Here is a 17,920-nt window from a genome sequence, read left to right on the forward strand (position 1 = left end):
TCAAACCTTGAAATTTTTCAGAAAGTACTTTTTAAAGAAAAAAAATCACCACCAACGGCTAGGAATATGCTCTTTGCAGGTGCCAGTCTTAGGCCTCATGCAATCAATTTAGTAGATCAGGATCAGCATCGAAGAAAATAGAAGAGAAAATGTGAGATTGCAACACAAGAAATAAAAGTATTATTTAACAAAATATTTTTTCAGTTTATGTGCGTGTAACTACTGTGATATAAAAATGTATTTTACTGTGGGTTCTTGTCAAATATCTTTGAAAATCAGATTTACAGCTACTCATTTTAAGTTACTCCAACTTTTCATTATTACAAATAGCCCAGAGTAGCAAGAGCAGGCTCAAAATGAGTTAAAATGAAACTCATTTAACTCATAAAAATAAAAGGGGGGGGGGGAATCCTCAAATTCTGAAAAGCAGGCAAATACAGAGCTCAAAAAACACATCTAGAACAAAATGATTAGAACCTGAAAACCAGTGATCAAGGACATTGGCCAAATTGTTTCTTATAAAGCGTAAAATGAAAGACAAGATTTGTTCTGCCTTTTGTTTTTTCTGCATCTGCCTTTCTGTATTTTCCATTTCAAGCATTAATGTAACCTTACTTATCTAGTTTGTTCTAGCAGACCCCAATCAAGTTTACCTATAAAAAATTACAATATGGGGGCTCCTGGGTGGCTCAGTCAGTTAAGCGTCTAACTCCCAATTTCGGCTCAGGTGATGATCTCATGGTTTGTTGGCTTGAGCCCCATGGAGCCTGCGTGGGATTCTTTCTCTCCGTCCCTCTCTCTGGTCCTCCCCTGCTCTCGCTCTCTCTCAAAATAAATACACTTAAAAAAATTAAAATACGCTGGCCTTGTTAACTTTTAACCCAATTTAAAAGAAAAAGGGTTAGGCTTAAAGGCTTTAACAAACAATGGAAATCACAAAGGAATCAAAGGAGTTTGTCTTATTAAACCAAATCCTAAGAGGATTTATATCAAAACACTTCTTGCTGTTAAAGGATATTGTAAATATTTGAACATATCTAGCTATTGTAAAACAATGTACAATATTCTTGAGTTTGAGTAGCATGCCCATTCTTAATTAACAAGATTTTAATTTAAACCCCCCCCCCCAACTTTATACTAAAAGGCATGTTATTAAATACTCCAAGTACTTATTTACTTAAAAATAATTTTAGGTTACAAAAGATTCATTTTTAAAAATCACTTTTTCTAAGATTCTTACCTTTCCATTTTTATGCAGTCCAACAGATTTATTATTACTTCCACAAAGATGTTGCATAGTACTAAGATATATCATGCAGCCCCAGCACTAAAACAAATCAATTTTAGCAGCGCTAATTCTCCACAGAGCACCACTTTCTAGCTGAGGCAGATTAACAACTGCAAATCCGAGTGAATCTATTCATAAAGTGGATCATCTCGAAGTAGAAGCAAATTCATAAGTGTAATGCTTGCTTTTGGTACCTCACTTATTTTTCATTTCTCAGATTACTTTGTGAGAAACAATACCAACAGCAAACAAAGCTCAAAAGGAAAACCCCCACAAATTTCAAAATGATGCTGTTAGTATAAAAAAGAAAGGCTGACACATCTCAAAGCGCTGATCAACACCATCATGCATCTACCGCTGAGGTTAAAGCCCGACGCCCGGTATTTAACTATTTGATCTTCACGGATCAGGCAAGGACTTGAAATCATCTCACGTGCAACAGTCTTTGCATAACACCCCACTTTATCCATGCCACAAAGATGGTAAATTTAGTAGTTACCAAGAAATAAGTTGGGGGTCAAAGGGACTAAAGCCTTAGACTGCTCTTTATCATAAGATATCCTCAGACAAACCTCCCCATTCTTCATTCTGGCTCTATAAAATTAAGGAGCAGAGAAAAACTGGTAAGTGCCTGACTTTACAAAGAAAATCCACTCTACATTTCCTTGGTCATTACATGTATGTTTATAAATCAACTGTACCACTCCCCCAGGTCCTCCCCCACAAAAAGCTAGCTTAAAATAGGCACTTAATTGGTGGTGTGGGTGGGGAGGTGGAATGTTCCAAGTATTGCAAAGAATGTCAGTAATCTCAGCATGTTGCACTTTAGTAATTTAAGAATCAAGTACCAGTGGCATGTTAAGAAAACGTGTTAAATTCCAACAGACATTAAAAATTGGATATTAGACCAATTTTTCTGGGCTTTACCCCCAAATCTATGTATTCACAGAACCAAATACCAAAAGGAATACACATACAGTTCAGTCTAGAAATGTCAAAACTTAACCACTATTTACCAAGTAATTAAGTAAAATAAAAAAGATCTTTATTATTTGATCACAGTGTCTGATATTGTAGCAATTATTCAAATACCCATTGATGTTATGTTCTCATTACTGATTATAATATGCTAATAGAACAGCTACCGTATCCACTGACTGTCTGTCCTGTTGGTCTATAAAACGAAGGACTACCTGAACAAACTATGTGACATATATACAAATCAGGTAAAAGAGAAATTTTTCTGAAGAAAAACATTCTTAAGGATAGAAATGTATATTTCACAGATTTTAAAAGGTCTAAAATCAAAATTATTTTGCGATTTCCCATGTAACATCAAGCCAACAAATATTTGCATTATAAATTTAAAGGCATCTTTGGTGTCTAGAAATAGTCAATTCAAGTAAAAGACCTGACACCAAATAGAAAAGTCACAATACATAGAAAAGTAATTAATTAGGCCCTCCACAAATTTAAACTTGCATTTAGATGAGTGTCTTTACAGCCATATTTACAATGTTGGAAGCAAAATCATTTCATGACATAGGCTAAATGAATACTATATCCCAAATTTTAAGACCAAAAGAGCTACTATAAATCCAGGAGTTTAGATAAATCCGAGAAGAAACGATTTAAACAATTATTATTTATGCATCCAACTGAAAAATACCAACTACTGATAATGTGGACAATGAAAATCTTCAGTATAAAAGGTAAAAAATGGTATCTTAGAAAATCTATTCTGTTCCATACAGAAAAACCTCCAGAATGATTAATCTCTTTATTCCTGAAAAACACAGAAGTTGGTACCTAAAACAGAAGGTTTAAAATACACATACCAAGACAATACACAAAGGGGGGCGTGGGGAGGGTGACGGGGGAAGGGAGAGAGATGGACAGAGCTCAGTGGTTAAGATTTCACACAGCTCTGAAGTCTAGCAGATCTGGGTTTGGAATGCTAGGACCAGTTGCTGGAACCTCACTGAGCCTCTCCTTCGTCATCTGTTAAAAAGGTACTCATGATCTTTCTCAGGGCATGTTGACGATTAGCACAGGATGCTTCACAAATACATACTCAGTAAGCATTAGCTCTCATCATAGTTCTTTTTTTTTTTTTTTATTTCATAGTTCTTTTTTGTTGTCCTAGTGTCCAGACCTGATCTCATGACTGACTATATGTAATATGCTAAGAGAAAACCTACTTTATCACCTGATGGTCTGCCCTGTTTGCCTGTTAAAGGACTACCTAAACAAACCAAAACATGTTTATATAAATTGGGTAAAAGGGAAATTTTTAGCAAATTTAGAAATTTTAGAAACTTAGCAGTCTGTGAAATGCTTTTTCTCATCTTATTCCACTGTCTATTTTATGAACATAATATTCAAATACTCTCCTAGCGATGTAAACATGTATCATGTATCAACATATAAATGAATCTATTTTAGGAAACAATCATCTTGTCATCCCTGGATTTGTGACAGTATGTTGGCAAATAAGCTAAATGAGTAACAGGTTAACCTGAACAGAATCATCTGAAGCCTTACTGCCACAAAGAGACTTTAGCTTGGCTTCATAAAAGCCTTAATCTGCAATGTATTATAACTCACTCTAAATTCAGAACAGACTAGCCACATTCTGCCTCCTCAAGAACTGAATGGTTTATTCAGACACCAAATAGAAACTGTCTTAATGTACTATCACTTTGGTTTATGTACAAAATGACGTTAAGGTCACAGATAAGAAACTGGGCAAAAGTTCTCTTCTAAAGGTAAGAAACTGTAATTAATAGCAGTCAAAAAAAATTTTTTTAAACTAGGGTGAGACAGGGTAAGGAAAATCTTACATGGAACCACAGACATCCCATGCTTCTCTCTACTCCTTTCTACTAAAGATAAAAAAAATACTGCTTCAAAAAGGGAGGTATTATTTACTATTAAAATACTTTAATAGGGGAGATACACACACACACACACACACACACACACACACACACACAAATAAATATGGACTTGTACTAACGTTTTTATCCCCGATACATCAAATACTCAACACATGCTATAAAGTAAACTTAGTACATTTGCCGTATTTACAAAGTCAATAGCAAGTTCCCAGTAGTTTAAACAACAGTCCAGACACAGGAGAGATCAGTACCCTAAACACTACTCTCCAGAAAAAAATATATTAAAAGGTGAACTTCAAGAACTTTAAAATGTTTTAAGGCAGGTGGAATTAATCAAGAAATGATGAAGAACCTGGAGGAAATACCAGGATCTGACATAATATAGCTCCATAATAACAAAATATAAAAGTGAACAAGGGAAGAGACAAATATGAAAAATTCATAGTTCCTGATTCTGCTTTTAACCGAATTTTTAGAAAAGTCTGATTAGTAAACAGCAAAATAAGGAGGTGCTAACTTTAAAACCACATATGAGCTTGCGGTCAGAATATCAGAAGTTAAAAAAGAATCTCCCCAGTGACATGTCTGCAATCAATGAATAAAGCACCGCGGCGAGCTGTACGTACTCAGGAAAGGCGCCGTGCCCCTTTCACTACTGACAGCGGATGGCATCAGGGCTGCCAACCAAAGATTCCACTGGTGCAGGCATCTTAACCACTGTTTTGGTACCTCGAGATCATTACACGCACAATGTGTTGTCTCATGTTTAACAGGTGTATGTTCTGGATGATATCGTCCCAACTTTGAGCAATCCTCACAACTGACCCAGTCAGTGACTGATGCAGAGCCATTATTGAGGCCCTTCCTCCCACAGGGGCCCACTAGAAATTATAATGGACAGAAAGAGATTTACTCTTCTTAGTTCACATTTCTGTTGTAGCAGAAATGCTAAAAAACTGGATTTAAAGCCTTCTTTCATAGTAAAAAAGGCAATTATCTTAATGAAAACATACATTTTTTATATTCACTACTCCTTTCTATTTGATTAAAACCACAATTACTGCTAAAGCATAATTCAACTTGGTATCTGAATTAAGGTATCCTTAAGTTTTTTGAAAAAGGTGGCCCTATCTGTGAAACTTTAAACTTCGGAAATTGAAGGTCCAGAAACAACAAATACACAGTTAACCCAGGACAACTATGGAAACTGGAAAGGGAAGATGGTTTATAAATGGCTCTCGTGATAGATATCAAGGCAAAATAAGAACACAGTCATTTGACAGAACACGGTTTGTTATTTAAAAAGAGCCAAGAGAAGGCCAACTACCTTTTAGTTAGTCTTGCTAACATAAAACTACAGACGTCTACAAAAAGTGTAATTATAACACTGTCATTTGCTTGGCTACATTTGCACTTAATGGACATGAGGTGAAAATATGAACCAATCTGGGATGAAAACGCCACAGTCTCACAGTCAACTGATGGAGAACAGGGGTTACCGTAAGTAAGTAATTCACAACAACGGATGGAGTGTTCTCAAATTCCTGTTATCTTGATGAATCTTTTCCCTTCTTAGTCTGTCCTCTAAAGGTTCAGACTCTCGTGTTTTAGGGTCCAAAAATGGGCCATCATTATGACAGACCATCTCCAAAGTAAACAATCCATCCACAGATAACTGAGTTGATGAGATGGACACATATTCCCATCAAGAAACTGTACATGGACACTACATGCCAAGCATGCTTCAGAGTAATTTCTGAGAGTCTACGAATGAGGGAGCACAACTGAGACTTCCCTGGCAAGAGCAAAACATGCTACTGCCCAGCGAAGAGAACTCTGATTAGCTTACCTCCTGCAGTAGATCAGCCTGCTCAATTGCTTTAAGGACATTTTTCTTGGATGTTTCCTGAACTTCCCCTCCCAAAAGAAACTCATCCAAAATAAAATAAGCCTTCTCAAAATTAAAGATGATATCAAGTTCACACACCTGAAAAGCAAGGAAAACAATGGTATAAAACTGAAAAAAAGCAAAAGGTACTTACCCACTATCAGGTAGTGAATAAAATCTGATCAGAGCAAATCCATCTTAATTCTTTCTAAAAATGGCAATCTTGCTAACTAAGCATCATCAATTTAGTCAGCATATTTCTCAAATCTCAAGTACTTGGAAACACAACGCCTACAAGCTAAGTAAGAAAGACCTGATTCTGGAAGCTCCCAACATGGGCAACTTAATAATTTTCTAGTCACAAAAACTGATCTTTTTAAATACGTATTTCCCGGATAATGTGATCGTAACTGCTTACCAAATCTAAATTCTATATTAAGCACTTCCAGAATGTTAATCTCTGCAGTTGAACTCCTTTCTGTTTCACTATTTTAAACCTTATTCTCACGACCGTCATTAAATGAGGCAGCGGGGTCAAGCACTGCGGCAGTTAAGTGGCTGTGCACGCTGGCAAGAGTCAGAGTCAGCCCTTCCCTCTCCTGCAGTTACTTTCAAAGAGTCAGAATCCCCAAGACAATCAAATAATAAACTTGTTACAGAAAAGATTAAAAAAAGATACTATGGCATTCAATTTTCTAAAACAAAATACTACTCACACTGCCAAAATACTTGTCAAGTAATTCCACATAACGATGAATTATTTCCAGGGTAATTAGCTCATTGTCCTGATCCTCGATAGCACAGCAAAAATACAGACTAGCATATCTGTAACAAAAGCAAATGTGGAAAAAACTTTACTCTATAATCATGTTTTCTAAATATATTTTCATATCCTATTGTGAAAGACCCCATACTTAAACAATTCATTTTCCCTTTTACAACAGTGTAGATTATTTTCCTCCCGGAGTACAAAAGTAATGAATGCATATAGAGAAAGTTTGAAAGGTACAGGCAAGAAAAAAAAAAATCACTCAAATCACACCATCTAGAAAGAGAAACTTATTCTGCTCTTCTTCCTTTCAGGCTCCTTTCTAAGAATATTCATAGAAATACATATAATATTCTAAAACATAGCTGGACCCAGTTACAAAACACATTGAATGAAATACAACGGCCCTCAATTGTATGAAATACGAGCTTGTGTTTACTTAACTAAAACAAAATGCACTGTGATTAATGCAAACTACAAGTAAACAGGGAAGAAGATAAACTTTCCGACTAAAGGACTTATTGAAGATATTGTCAATGTGAAGCCAACGTCCCAAAATGTTTTACTGGAGCGTCAATATGCACAAAGAGAACACAAATCATGTATGTACAGCTTAAGGAGTTTTCAAAGAGAACCCACCTGTGTATCAGCACCCTGATCAAGAAACAGATTATCGAACTCCTGAATCCCCTCCCCTAGCCTCTCCAGTTCACCACCTGCCACCCCAAAGGGTAACTACTATCTTGACTTCTAATAGCATAAAATTGTTTTTTAAGTTTTTTTTTTTTAAGTTTTTTTTTCCACGTTTTTTTTATTTATTTTTGGGACAGAGGGAGACAGAGCATGAACGGGGGAGGGGCAGAGAGAGAGGGAGACACAGAATCGGAAACAGGCTCCAGGCTCCAAGCCATCAGCCCAGAGCCTGACGTGGGGCTCGAACTCACGGACCGCGAGATCGTGACCTGGCTGAAGTCGGACGCTTAACCAACTGCGCCACCCAGGTGCCCCTAAAATTGTTTTTTAAAAGGAGGTTTCTAGATCTGTGGAATAAACTCCAAGAAAAGAACAGCTCTGTTTTTACAGAAGTTAGAGAAAGGGAACAGGGGAAAACTGAAACCTGTCCTCAAATTTTCCAAGTTCTACCTGTTAAATGAAAGTTTTGGTTATTTACCCTTCATGAAGAATAAGATTGGAAAAGTAAATATTCTCTTCCAAATTAGGATTGTAGCACATGGGACTAGACTATACTTGACTCAAGGAAGCCAAAACTTAAGACAACCTTGAGGCATAGCAAACAATGACCAAGTCCTTTGAGGAGGATTAAAAGAACACTTTCAAATGGTTTGTGTATTAAAGGCTTTTGAAACAAACAAAAAACAAAACACCTATGACATTCTTAACAAGTCTCAGTTTAGATTGTAATTTTCACTGAGGAGCATTTAAGGGATTTTTGGGAAACACGATGAGCAACTACTGCTCATAGCATTGATGGAAAATAATATATGCAAATACATAATCTGTTTTGGAACCCAATGAATTTCTGCTCTTCAGTATGAGAGTAACTAGTATTTACAGAATCCTATTAATTTTAATATTATCAACTGATTAAGTAAAGATCAATTATTTGATCTTTCCAACAGCAAGCACCATCATCCTTGACTGGGGGGTGGGGGGTAGAGGACAAAAAAACTGAGGCCCCAAGAGTACAGGGTCTGCCAAGTGGTTGCTCTGGGACAAGAAATGTAATCTTCGGACATCAACTCCAGGCCTTCTCCCACTCCACCTTAGGGACTCCCTTGTCATCCACAGCTTGACTTTTCTGCCGTGTCCATTCTACCAGACTCACACATTCAGTAAGTTATTTAAAATGGTAGGAGAGTCTGTTGCAGTCTTAGAGAGGGGGCTTTCCAATGTGTTCATTTATTAGCATGAAGGACATAACAGGGCACCACCTCCAACTTTAACAAAATGTTTCCTCTCTTTCCTACCCTATGGTTTTATCTGTTTAACAGGCAATGGGATGTTCCAATTCTCCACCCTCCCTAACCCATGCTCACCAAATAGTTTTGAATTTGGGGAAATTGATACAAGTGATACGTTCCAAGTCCCTGAATTAAGAAAACTAAAAATTAAAGGAACTGGCATTAAAATGGTAGATAAAAAAAAAACCAGCCATGAACAGCGCACATGAACAGGGTGCTATTTCAATAATCCCATTAGAAAGAATTTACTAAGTCAGTTACTAATAGTAAAATTCCTTTTAGTCTTAATGTCAGCATTTCGACAATGCTACTGTTAAGTAATCGAATGCTTGCCCCATGGTCCTTGCTCCTCATCCACAGTACTGCCAGTGCTGCCTTATTACAAATAAACAGCACTGAAATACTAGTCATCGGTCTTCAACTGTAGAATCACTTGGAAATATTAACTTAACTATCACAAGGACTGGGGGCTCCTGGGTGGCTCAGTCAGTTAAGTGTCCAACTCTTGGTTTTGGCTCAGGTCATGATCTCACAGTTCTTGAGTTCTAGCCCTGCATCAGGCTCTGTGCTACAGCTTGGGATATTCTCTCTTTTGCTCTCTCTCTCAAAATAAATAAATAAACTTAAAATTAAAGAACTGTTTTAAATACCACCAGGACTGATGTGTCTAAGCATCAGCTGATAGTATTTTAAAAATCCTGCAATTCTACCTAAATGTAGAATGGACAAAGAGCCATCAAAGTAAACAAATTCTTTGCTGTAAGTGAACAGCTAGTTATCAGGATTCTAAGACACCACTTTACAGAAAGCTTACTGAAGAAACAGAATAGTGACAGGTAAGATTCACTGAGTCCTCGCTCTGAATGAGACACTAAATATTAGCTGAGGCTTTTGCATATTTTACTATTTGAATCCTCACAACTCTTCTAGAAAGATACCATTATTACTTGCATTTACAGGAGACCCAGGCTTAATTGAGTAACCTCCCTAGGAACAGCAATTTGACTCCAAAGCCCAAGTTTTATATTAAAAACAATAACCAGGAACTGTATTAAATAGAGTAATCCTGCACCTGGCAAAAATTAAAACTGAATAGGCAGTATTTTAAGAGGTTTGAAGAGGCAGTGAAGTAAATGGTGTTACACTGATTTAGTAAAAGATTACCAAGAGAACCCTATTTTTGAGCCAAATGCTTTTTAAAAAATTCAATTATGAGCTCATTTTGTTTTCTTAGTACATATTTGTAAGTCTAAATCTGAAGTAAAATTAATAATAGACTAGTAAGAAGAAAGGCATGTTTGGTTATTTTTAGCACAGTGGATTAAGGCTTACTCTAATTACTGGCACTCAGAGAACATCTGAAAGTGCCTATTCTTATACTCAAAACACATGACTTCTCTGCAGTCAGCTAAGTGTCAGCTGACTATGGGTGAATGTAACGAAACTGTTCTCAATCCCACCGGTATGTCATTAAAAATTATTTTGTTAGTAAAGAAAATAAGGTATTCTGGCAAATTCTCAAACTAGTAATTTGGACCTATGTATTTTTAAACTCATTGTAAAACTTTAATCTAGTGCCTCTTCCATAGCATGCTGGATAAAATACACTCTTCAGCCTTTAAGGGATCTTCAAGAGCATTTATTTCAGACATGAGGAAAAAAGGAAAAATGACTTGTTTAAAGTTACAAAACTAGCTAAGGGTGCGAACCAAGCAGAACTCAAGTCCCTTGATTTTGTCTGTATTTTCAGCTATATTATCCCTATCAACCCCCCCCCCCACCTGCTCCCCAAGAGGGGGAACTGTTTAAGTGAAATACTCAGCAAGAAGAATGTGGCTGAGACAAAGGGGGGAAGGAGGACCTAAAGACCACTTACTGACAGGAACAGCCAGAGTCCTGGTTCACAATCTCTCAGAAGTGATAGCTCTTTTGCTTAAAAAGGTCTTCTCTTCCAGCTGGACTAAGGGGGAAAAAATCACCTGTTTCTATGAATATGTCCTTACAAAGAATATGTCCTTAAATATAAAACATGAGGTTTTCAGTATGAAATGGGGCAGATGTATCGAAAAATTGACTTAAGATTCTAACTTCTGTAGGTGAATTTTATTTCAATAAAGCTGTTTTTTAAGTGCACCTTTTGTTTATAGCCGCTTGATACAAGTATCAGAGTCAGGTTAGATTACCCTTTATAGCCCTTCATAAGAAAAAGTGGCGGCCCTACGTGGGTGGGCTGAATCCTGTGTGCGGGAATACCAACGAGTGCTTTCTTTCCCTCTGTTTAACAGGCCATTGCCTTCTGCTGCAGGAATCTCGATTCCTGGGATTGATTCCCTTGCTGGTATTTTCCTCCTCCACACGGGGGACTCCTTTCCCTATCTAGAAATAAGCTTAAGTCACTCGCACCTTTTTAAAAACCCTGTTTCCGACTCCTGCATCTATGGGTGGTTACCACCTCTTCGTATCTTCGGAGCAAAGCTCCCCAAATAGTCTACACTTGGTGTTTAAAAGTCTCCACCTCTTCTTCACACTTTGCTCCATTTCTTCGAGATTCCTGTTCCTACTATTTCACTGAAAATGTTCCCACAGATGGCATTTTATGAACTCTCATTGTAAAACCTAAAAGATTCTTTTCTTCATTTAAACTGTTTTTGCAATTTTGGCAATGGTGACTTAATTTGCAAAACTCTCTCCCTTTCCCTGACGTTACTGACCCTATACAATACACCCTTTGCTTGCCCTTTGAATGCTGGTGATCTAACACTTTATGCCTCGTTTCCCCCCTGACTTCCACACCCACCCCGAGAAAACTAGGCATCTTCAAATGGAAGTCATACAGGCATCGCAAAGTCAACATGTCTGCTACCTCCTATTTACCCGTCAGCTGAACCAGAAATGTGGAATCACTGCCCTCCCCCCTTTTAGCAGCCACCAAGTCTTCTAAAACTTACCTCATAGTAACAGCTCTCTCTCTCTCCACCTGCTGTGCACACAGCAGCAGTCTTCCTTCAGGGCCTCATTATAATGCGGTCTCCTTAAGAGACCCCTCAGGTGCCAGTCCCGGTGCTCCCCTTACCCATTCTCCTATTACAAGGATCTTTTAAGAAATACATATGTGTTCTTTTCTCATCCCCATTTAAAACCTTTGCCTCCAGGCTTAATATTTCAGTTCTAGTCTCCATGTCAGTCACTAACTAGAACGTGACCTTGAACAAGTAAGGTCTCCCAAATTCTTCTTTTCTAAAACTGAAGTTTAATCAACAGTAGCCATTTTAGGGGCACCTGGGTGGCTCAGTTGGTTAAACATCCTACTTCGGCTCAGGTCATGATCTCACGGTTCATGGGTTCGAGCCCCGCGTCGGGCTCTGTGCTGACAGCTCAGAGCCTGGAGCCTGCTTTGGATTCTGTGTTCCCACCCCTCTCTGCCCCTCCCCTGCTCACACTGTGTGTGTGTGTGTGTGTGTGTGTGTGTGTGTGTGTGTGTGTGTGTGAAAAATAAACATTAAAAACAAAGTAGCGTTTTATTTAAAACAAACAAACAAACAAAAAACCACTTCTCCTATGCAGAGGGTACAGGCCAAGTGAGCAGGGGTATAAGATCCCAGTCCTGATTTCATGAGAGCACCTCCACTTCCACTTGTTTCACTTAGGGTTCTAACCTTGGGGGCAACAAGCTTTTTAAAACAATCACTTGACTAGATTATTCTAAGACCTCTCTCAGCTCTAAAATGCTATGATTTTTCTCAATAAGTACTAAAACAAACACTGGATACAAAATCGCCCAAAGATGACTAAATTTATTCTACTGGAAAGAGGAGTTTATGGTATTTAAAATATTCTCGATGTCCTATAATCTCCATTACTTCCTCTGCCATCTCCCCCACCAAAAAAACCGCATCCATACCTAGAGTGGAATAAAGGAAATGGAGATAAAACCCAGACTTCTCTTCAACTCTCCTTGCAGCCCATACCTGTTAGTTCTCTGCACTTCCCTACAGAAGACAATTTCTGACATGCAGAAACACTCATCTTAAATACAGTAAATTATTTGTAAGGGAAGGGAAATGGAGAGCAAAGTAATTATATTTCTTTTAACCTGATTAGCCCAATCTTGAGAAATGTATTTTAAGGTATTGAAAGACTTTCAGATATTAATAAAGATGTACATTTTTTTATGGTTTTTTTAAATTTTATTTTTGAAGGACAGAGACAGAGCATGAGCGGGGGAGGAGCAGAGAGAGAGGGAGACACAGAATCCGAAACAGGCTCCAGGCTCTGAGCTGTCAGCACAGAGCCCGATGTGGGGCTTGAACTCACGAACTGTGAGATCATGACCTGAGCTGAAGTCGGATGCTTAACCGACTGAGCCACCCAGGCGCCCCAAGACGTACATTTTTTTTAAAAGCTTAGCGTTCAGGGGCCCTCGGGTGGCTCAGTCGGTTAAGCATCCGACTTCGGCTCAGGTCATGATCTCGAGGTTTGTGAGTTTGAGCCTTGCATCAGGCTCTCTGCTGTCACCGCAGATCCTGTTTTGGATCCTCTGTCCCCCGCCTCTCTCTGCCCCTCCCCTGCTCACGCTCAATCGCTCTCTCTCTAAAAAATAAATAAACTTTAAAAAAATAAAAAATAAAAGCTTAGCGTTCAAGCAAATGTGTGCGACATTTTGCAACACCAAAAATTTAAAAATCTATTCTTCCCAAAATTATCAGATCTAATTACACCTCCACCACAAGTATACTTCAAATCAGTTAACACTAGTAAAGAGATATTGTATATACATAGTTTCAAAACATCTATATGACTGAAATGGTCTATCCATCCAAGGTGTTGTGTTCATAAGATTGTAAAAGTCCGAAAAAAGGCATGTCAAGTATCAGTCATTACTGTATAGATTTTCAAGAAGGGGGTGGAGGGAAAAGGCTTGTTTAAATTCAGAGAATTACTCACACCATTTAAAATACGGCCCCATTTTCACCTGCAAAGACATAAATTCATTGCATTTTTCTAAAAAGATTAAATAGTAATAATCATTTATGCCTTTATTTACATAATTAGTTTTCAATCGACTTTCCTGATTTTATCTTTTTGCCTGGGTAATCAAGCAAAATAGCAGTTATTTTAAAAATACAAAGCTTTGACTTAAACCTTTTTCATCTAAATCATTATTCATTATTTATAAATGTCATTTCTTAAAAGTCTGCCATTACCACATTATAAGTGACCAAATATTTGATTCTACTATTTCATCTTTCTGAGAAATAAAAATTATACCTTTTGTAAACAATCTTCAGATCTCGCCACTCAAGAAAGCTGCACATTTTCGGTTTCCGTGCTAAAACGGTTTGAACAAGTTCTCTTGTGATCTTTTTCTTTTCTTTGTCTGACAGTGGGACATACCATTTCTGCAGTCGAAGCTTTCCCTGACGACTAAAAAGCAACATAAACTGCATCTGTTAAGATAAATAGAACCAAGATTACATGCAACACTTTGATTCAGTAGAGATTAAGAGGACATGTTTCACAGAGAAGCTTTGGGGGCAGGGCCTTTGACTGACAAATGATTAGCAACCATCAGTATTTCTACGCCGGTTAAAATAGCAAGAAATTCTTGTAGAAAGATCTTCTGACCAGATGTAAATCTTCCCACCCCATCCCTTTCCACCTAAGTTTAGAGAATAGTGTGGGGGGTGGGGGGGAGGGGGGACAGGTAAGAAGCCAGAGTGAAAATTTTGAGGAAGAAGAAAGATAATTCTTGCAATTTCAGAAACTACTGTCTGCCAGGGCTATACATTTCACATTCTCTGTATGCTTCAAAAGAGAACTATTGACACCAACTGGTTCAGATACATTTGAAAGAAACAGCAGATCTACTACTGTTTTTCACCGTGAGGCTGTTCCAGTTCCAGGCTGAATTACTTGTGGACAGACTGCTATCACTTAGGATGCCCTCTTCAGTTTATGCTTACATATCTTAAGCAAAACAAAAGATCTCAAATATTAACCCAGAGAAAACCCCACAAAGGCACATTTTTCCTAATAAAAGCCTGATTTTTAAGTATCTCTTCTCATCTTCACTTTTTAAAAATTCCAGCATAAATATGCACACAATAAAGTGGGCTAATGTAATAATATGACAGAGAATATAAACCTCTAAAAGACAAAATAAGAGGTACACACATGCAGAGACATTACACGAAATACTTCATTTGAAACAATTAAAAAAGGCATCTACAGATGGAGTGGATGCTGAATTCTGGTGTATTTTACTTAAACTATTTTGTATATGTGTATTTGGAATCTCAAATCTGTTGATTTGTTTAGATGTTTAATTTTCAAGGAAAGCTTCTTGTAATTCAACTGGTCTTTTCAACTGCAAACAGGTAGGCATGGTTTCTACAAAAGTAATTTAAAGGTAGAATTCAGACAGGGTTTTTTTTCCCCCCTTGTGAACTATTTTAAGTTCCTTTAACAGCGTTACTACAAGATTCCAGCCTGATTCTTAATATGCACCACACCATCTTAAATTTGAATATGGAGTGGGGAAATTTACACAACCAATTTAGAATAAACCGGGCTCTAAATTTCCCTAAGAAATTAGTGACGCTTTTCGTACTAATCCAAACGGGCATCAACAAGAAAGATATTTAGCAATTTATGAGGTGGCAATTTAACTTTAATACTCTATATTTAAGTTAAATAAAATCGGCTTATTACACCTCACTTCAAACCTTCCCTGGCACAAAATAAACGAACGACGTTCTTGTTATCAAAGTGCCCCCCATACGAGTCCTGTTAAGATAGCGGCATTCGAAGGGGGACAGCAAGTAAAGCATCAACTGGACAACGGGTTTAACGCAGACCCGTTACCAGAACTTTGAGAATAACAGACCCCTATTCCCGGACCCTGATGACCTGGAAGGGTGGGGGTTTGCTTTGGAAAAAGAGTACGAGCTCAAGGCTGTCTGTATCCCCTCCCTACCACTTCATAGGGCGAATAAATAATTCACTCTTTAAAATAATTATGTGCTAACATGGGACGATACCCGGTTGCGAAGCACAAGTATTCCTTCCCTCGAGTTAAAAACTAATGCTTTGATTTTGCCGCAAATCACAGGCCACCCCAGTTCCTCGAGATTGGTATTAAAAACAATAGGCTCGGCCGCGGAGCGGGCTCAGGGCCAGCGTTCCTCCGTCCGGCCGTCTCCGACGCCTCCCCGCCGCCCCACGGGGCCGCACTCCATCACTGACCGAGCCCGAGCGAGGTGACGGGCTAGGAGCGGGGCAGACAATGGCATTCGCCGCCGCGCAGGGGGCGCCAAGGGTCCTCGGCCGCCCCGGGCCGCGAGCCCCTCCCGAAAATGCCCCGCAAAACTTGAGGTGATTCCCGAACCACAGGTGCCGCGGGGGCTCCGCATCCTCGGGGCGCGGCGAGGAGTGGAGACGGGCGCGGACGCGGAGAGAAGTGAGTTGCCGGCCGCGGCGCCCCACTGGGGGGCCAGCGGCCAGACACGGGGTGGGGTCGTCGGGGCGCGCGCGGGGCGGCGGAGGGCGCGCCCAATCCTCCCTCTCGCCTCCCCGTCCCCGACGCCCCCGCTCGCTCCCCGGGACTTACGGCGGCCGCGGGCCGCGGGCACGGCGTGGCTCGGCCGGCGGCGGCTGCGACGGGGGCGGCGGCGGCGGCGGCTGAGGGGAAGCCCCTGTCGCCGAGCTGAGGAAGAGAAGCCGTGTTGCCGCGGGGAGGAGACCCAGTTGGCAGAGGGAAGGCTTAGGCGGCGAGGGGAGGGCGAGCCGACAGACCCCGCCCTGTGGGCCGGACGAGGGAGGAGCCGGGGTTGCGGCGAGCGGAGGGGCGGGCTGGGCGACGCGCGGGAAGCAGCTCGACCGTTGCCAACGGCACCGGAGGCAGCGCAGGTGACCGCACTCCAAGAAGGCCGATTGGCCGCGTCTCTACCGAGAGGCGTGGTCCCGGCCGGAAGTTAGGCCACGTGACCCGGAAGCGGCTTTTGCCAAGGCCTGTGCGCCTGCGCGCTCCTGCGCGTACCTTCGGAACTCGGGCGGGCGGCTACCTCACCTATCCAGTGGTGGGAGCGCAGGGTTCCGAGGTGCCCTTTGTCGACCCCGCTGTGCGGGGCAGGGAAGGTCAGGATCGCCAAGAGCCAAGTTCGAGCTCCGATAACTCTCCGTGCCCAAAGAGGGCGGGGCGGGGAGGCGTCACTGCCGGTGGTGATGGTGAGGAGAGTGAGGGAGTGCTGCACCTCTGGGGAAAACAAGTCAGCTCTGTCGAGGAGCTCGTGCACGCGTTCAGAGGGCCTTTTGCAATCATTCTGCCTCCAAACTGCCTGGAATCCGGCACGTCCTTCCCATTGCACTGCTACAGCCCTAGACACCTTTTGCCCCAAGCCGTGCGAGTGTCTTTTCCCTGGGCTTGTCTCGCCAGTCCTCAGTGCTGCGGACCTGATGAATTACTGTCCGTTCTCTGCCGAAAAGCCCCGACCGCATTTCGTCTTTGAGATCCCACTTCCTTCACACGGACTCGCGCCCCCCGCCCCCAAAGCCGCCTGTGTTCCAGTTAAGCCTTGCCGAAGACTTGCTCTGCCTGGCATGCACTTCCTCTCAAATGTTACATCTATGAAGCCTCACCCTCAAACCCTGTAAGAACGAATCCCTCTTTCACCCACACGTTCATTAGCCTCTGTTTAGCACATCTTGAGTTTTACTCATTTTGCATCCCCACGTATCCATTTGCCTCTATTCAGCACGTTTTGAATTTTATTCATTTTGCGTCCCAACCTAGTTCACTGCCTGATAGATAACACATCTAATAAATGGGAGTTGACCGATGAGGACTATAAGATGATAGATTTGTTGAGAACCAAAGTGCTGAGTTTTGTGCCTGGCACATAATGGATGTCCATATTTTTTTGAATGAGAAGAATGGATGAATCATCTAGTCCGACTCATCTTTTACAGATGAGGAAAGGGGAGCCCCACGGGATTAAGTGACCTTGCTTGAACAGCCACGGGTTTCTCATGTTGAATGCTATTCATTACCCCAGTCACCTAGGTTCTTACAAAGGAAGCTAGAAAATTGCTTTT

General features: G+C 40.4%; 1 protein-coding gene across 8 annotated transcripts in view; it reads right to left on the bottom strand.

The window, feature by feature from the left end:
* Positions 1 to 16,631, bottom strand: part of AP1S2 (adaptor related protein complex 1 subunit sigma 2) — a 28,284-nt gene extending 11,653 nt beyond the window's left edge. For 2 of the 8 annotated variants that reach the window (XR_006295667.1, XR_006295668.1), the window contains exons 1-5: positions 16,437 to 16,620; positions 14,096 to 14,274; positions 6,793 to 6,901; positions 6,038 to 6,175; positions 1,788 to 1,882 (exon numbers count right to left, since the gene is read on the bottom strand). Coding sequence is in view for 6 of the 8 variants with exons in the window: in XM_043570191.1 (XP_043426126.1) it covers positions 6,038 to 6,175; positions 6,793 to 6,901; positions 14,096 to 14,274 (426 nt within the window). In the remaining 2 variants the exon portion in view is untranslated. Of the gene's footprint in view, positions 1 to 1,787; positions 1,883 to 6,037; positions 6,176 to 6,792; positions 6,902 to 14,095; positions 14,275 to 16,436 lie in introns of all 8 variants that reach the window. The other 6 variants (XM_043570190.1, XM_043570192.1, XM_043570191.1 and 3 more) reach the window with 5 other exon arrangements.
* Between the last annotated feature and the right edge of the window lie 1,289 nt (positions 16,632 to 17,920).

Source organism: Prionailurus bengalensis, chromosome X, assembly GCF_016509475.1.
Source record: "Prionailurus bengalensis isolate Pbe53 chromosome X, Fcat_Pben_1.1_paternal_pri, whole genome shotgun sequence".
NCBI classification, from domain to species: Eukaryota; Metazoa; Chordata; class Mammalia; order Carnivora; family Felidae; genus Prionailurus; species Prionailurus bengalensis.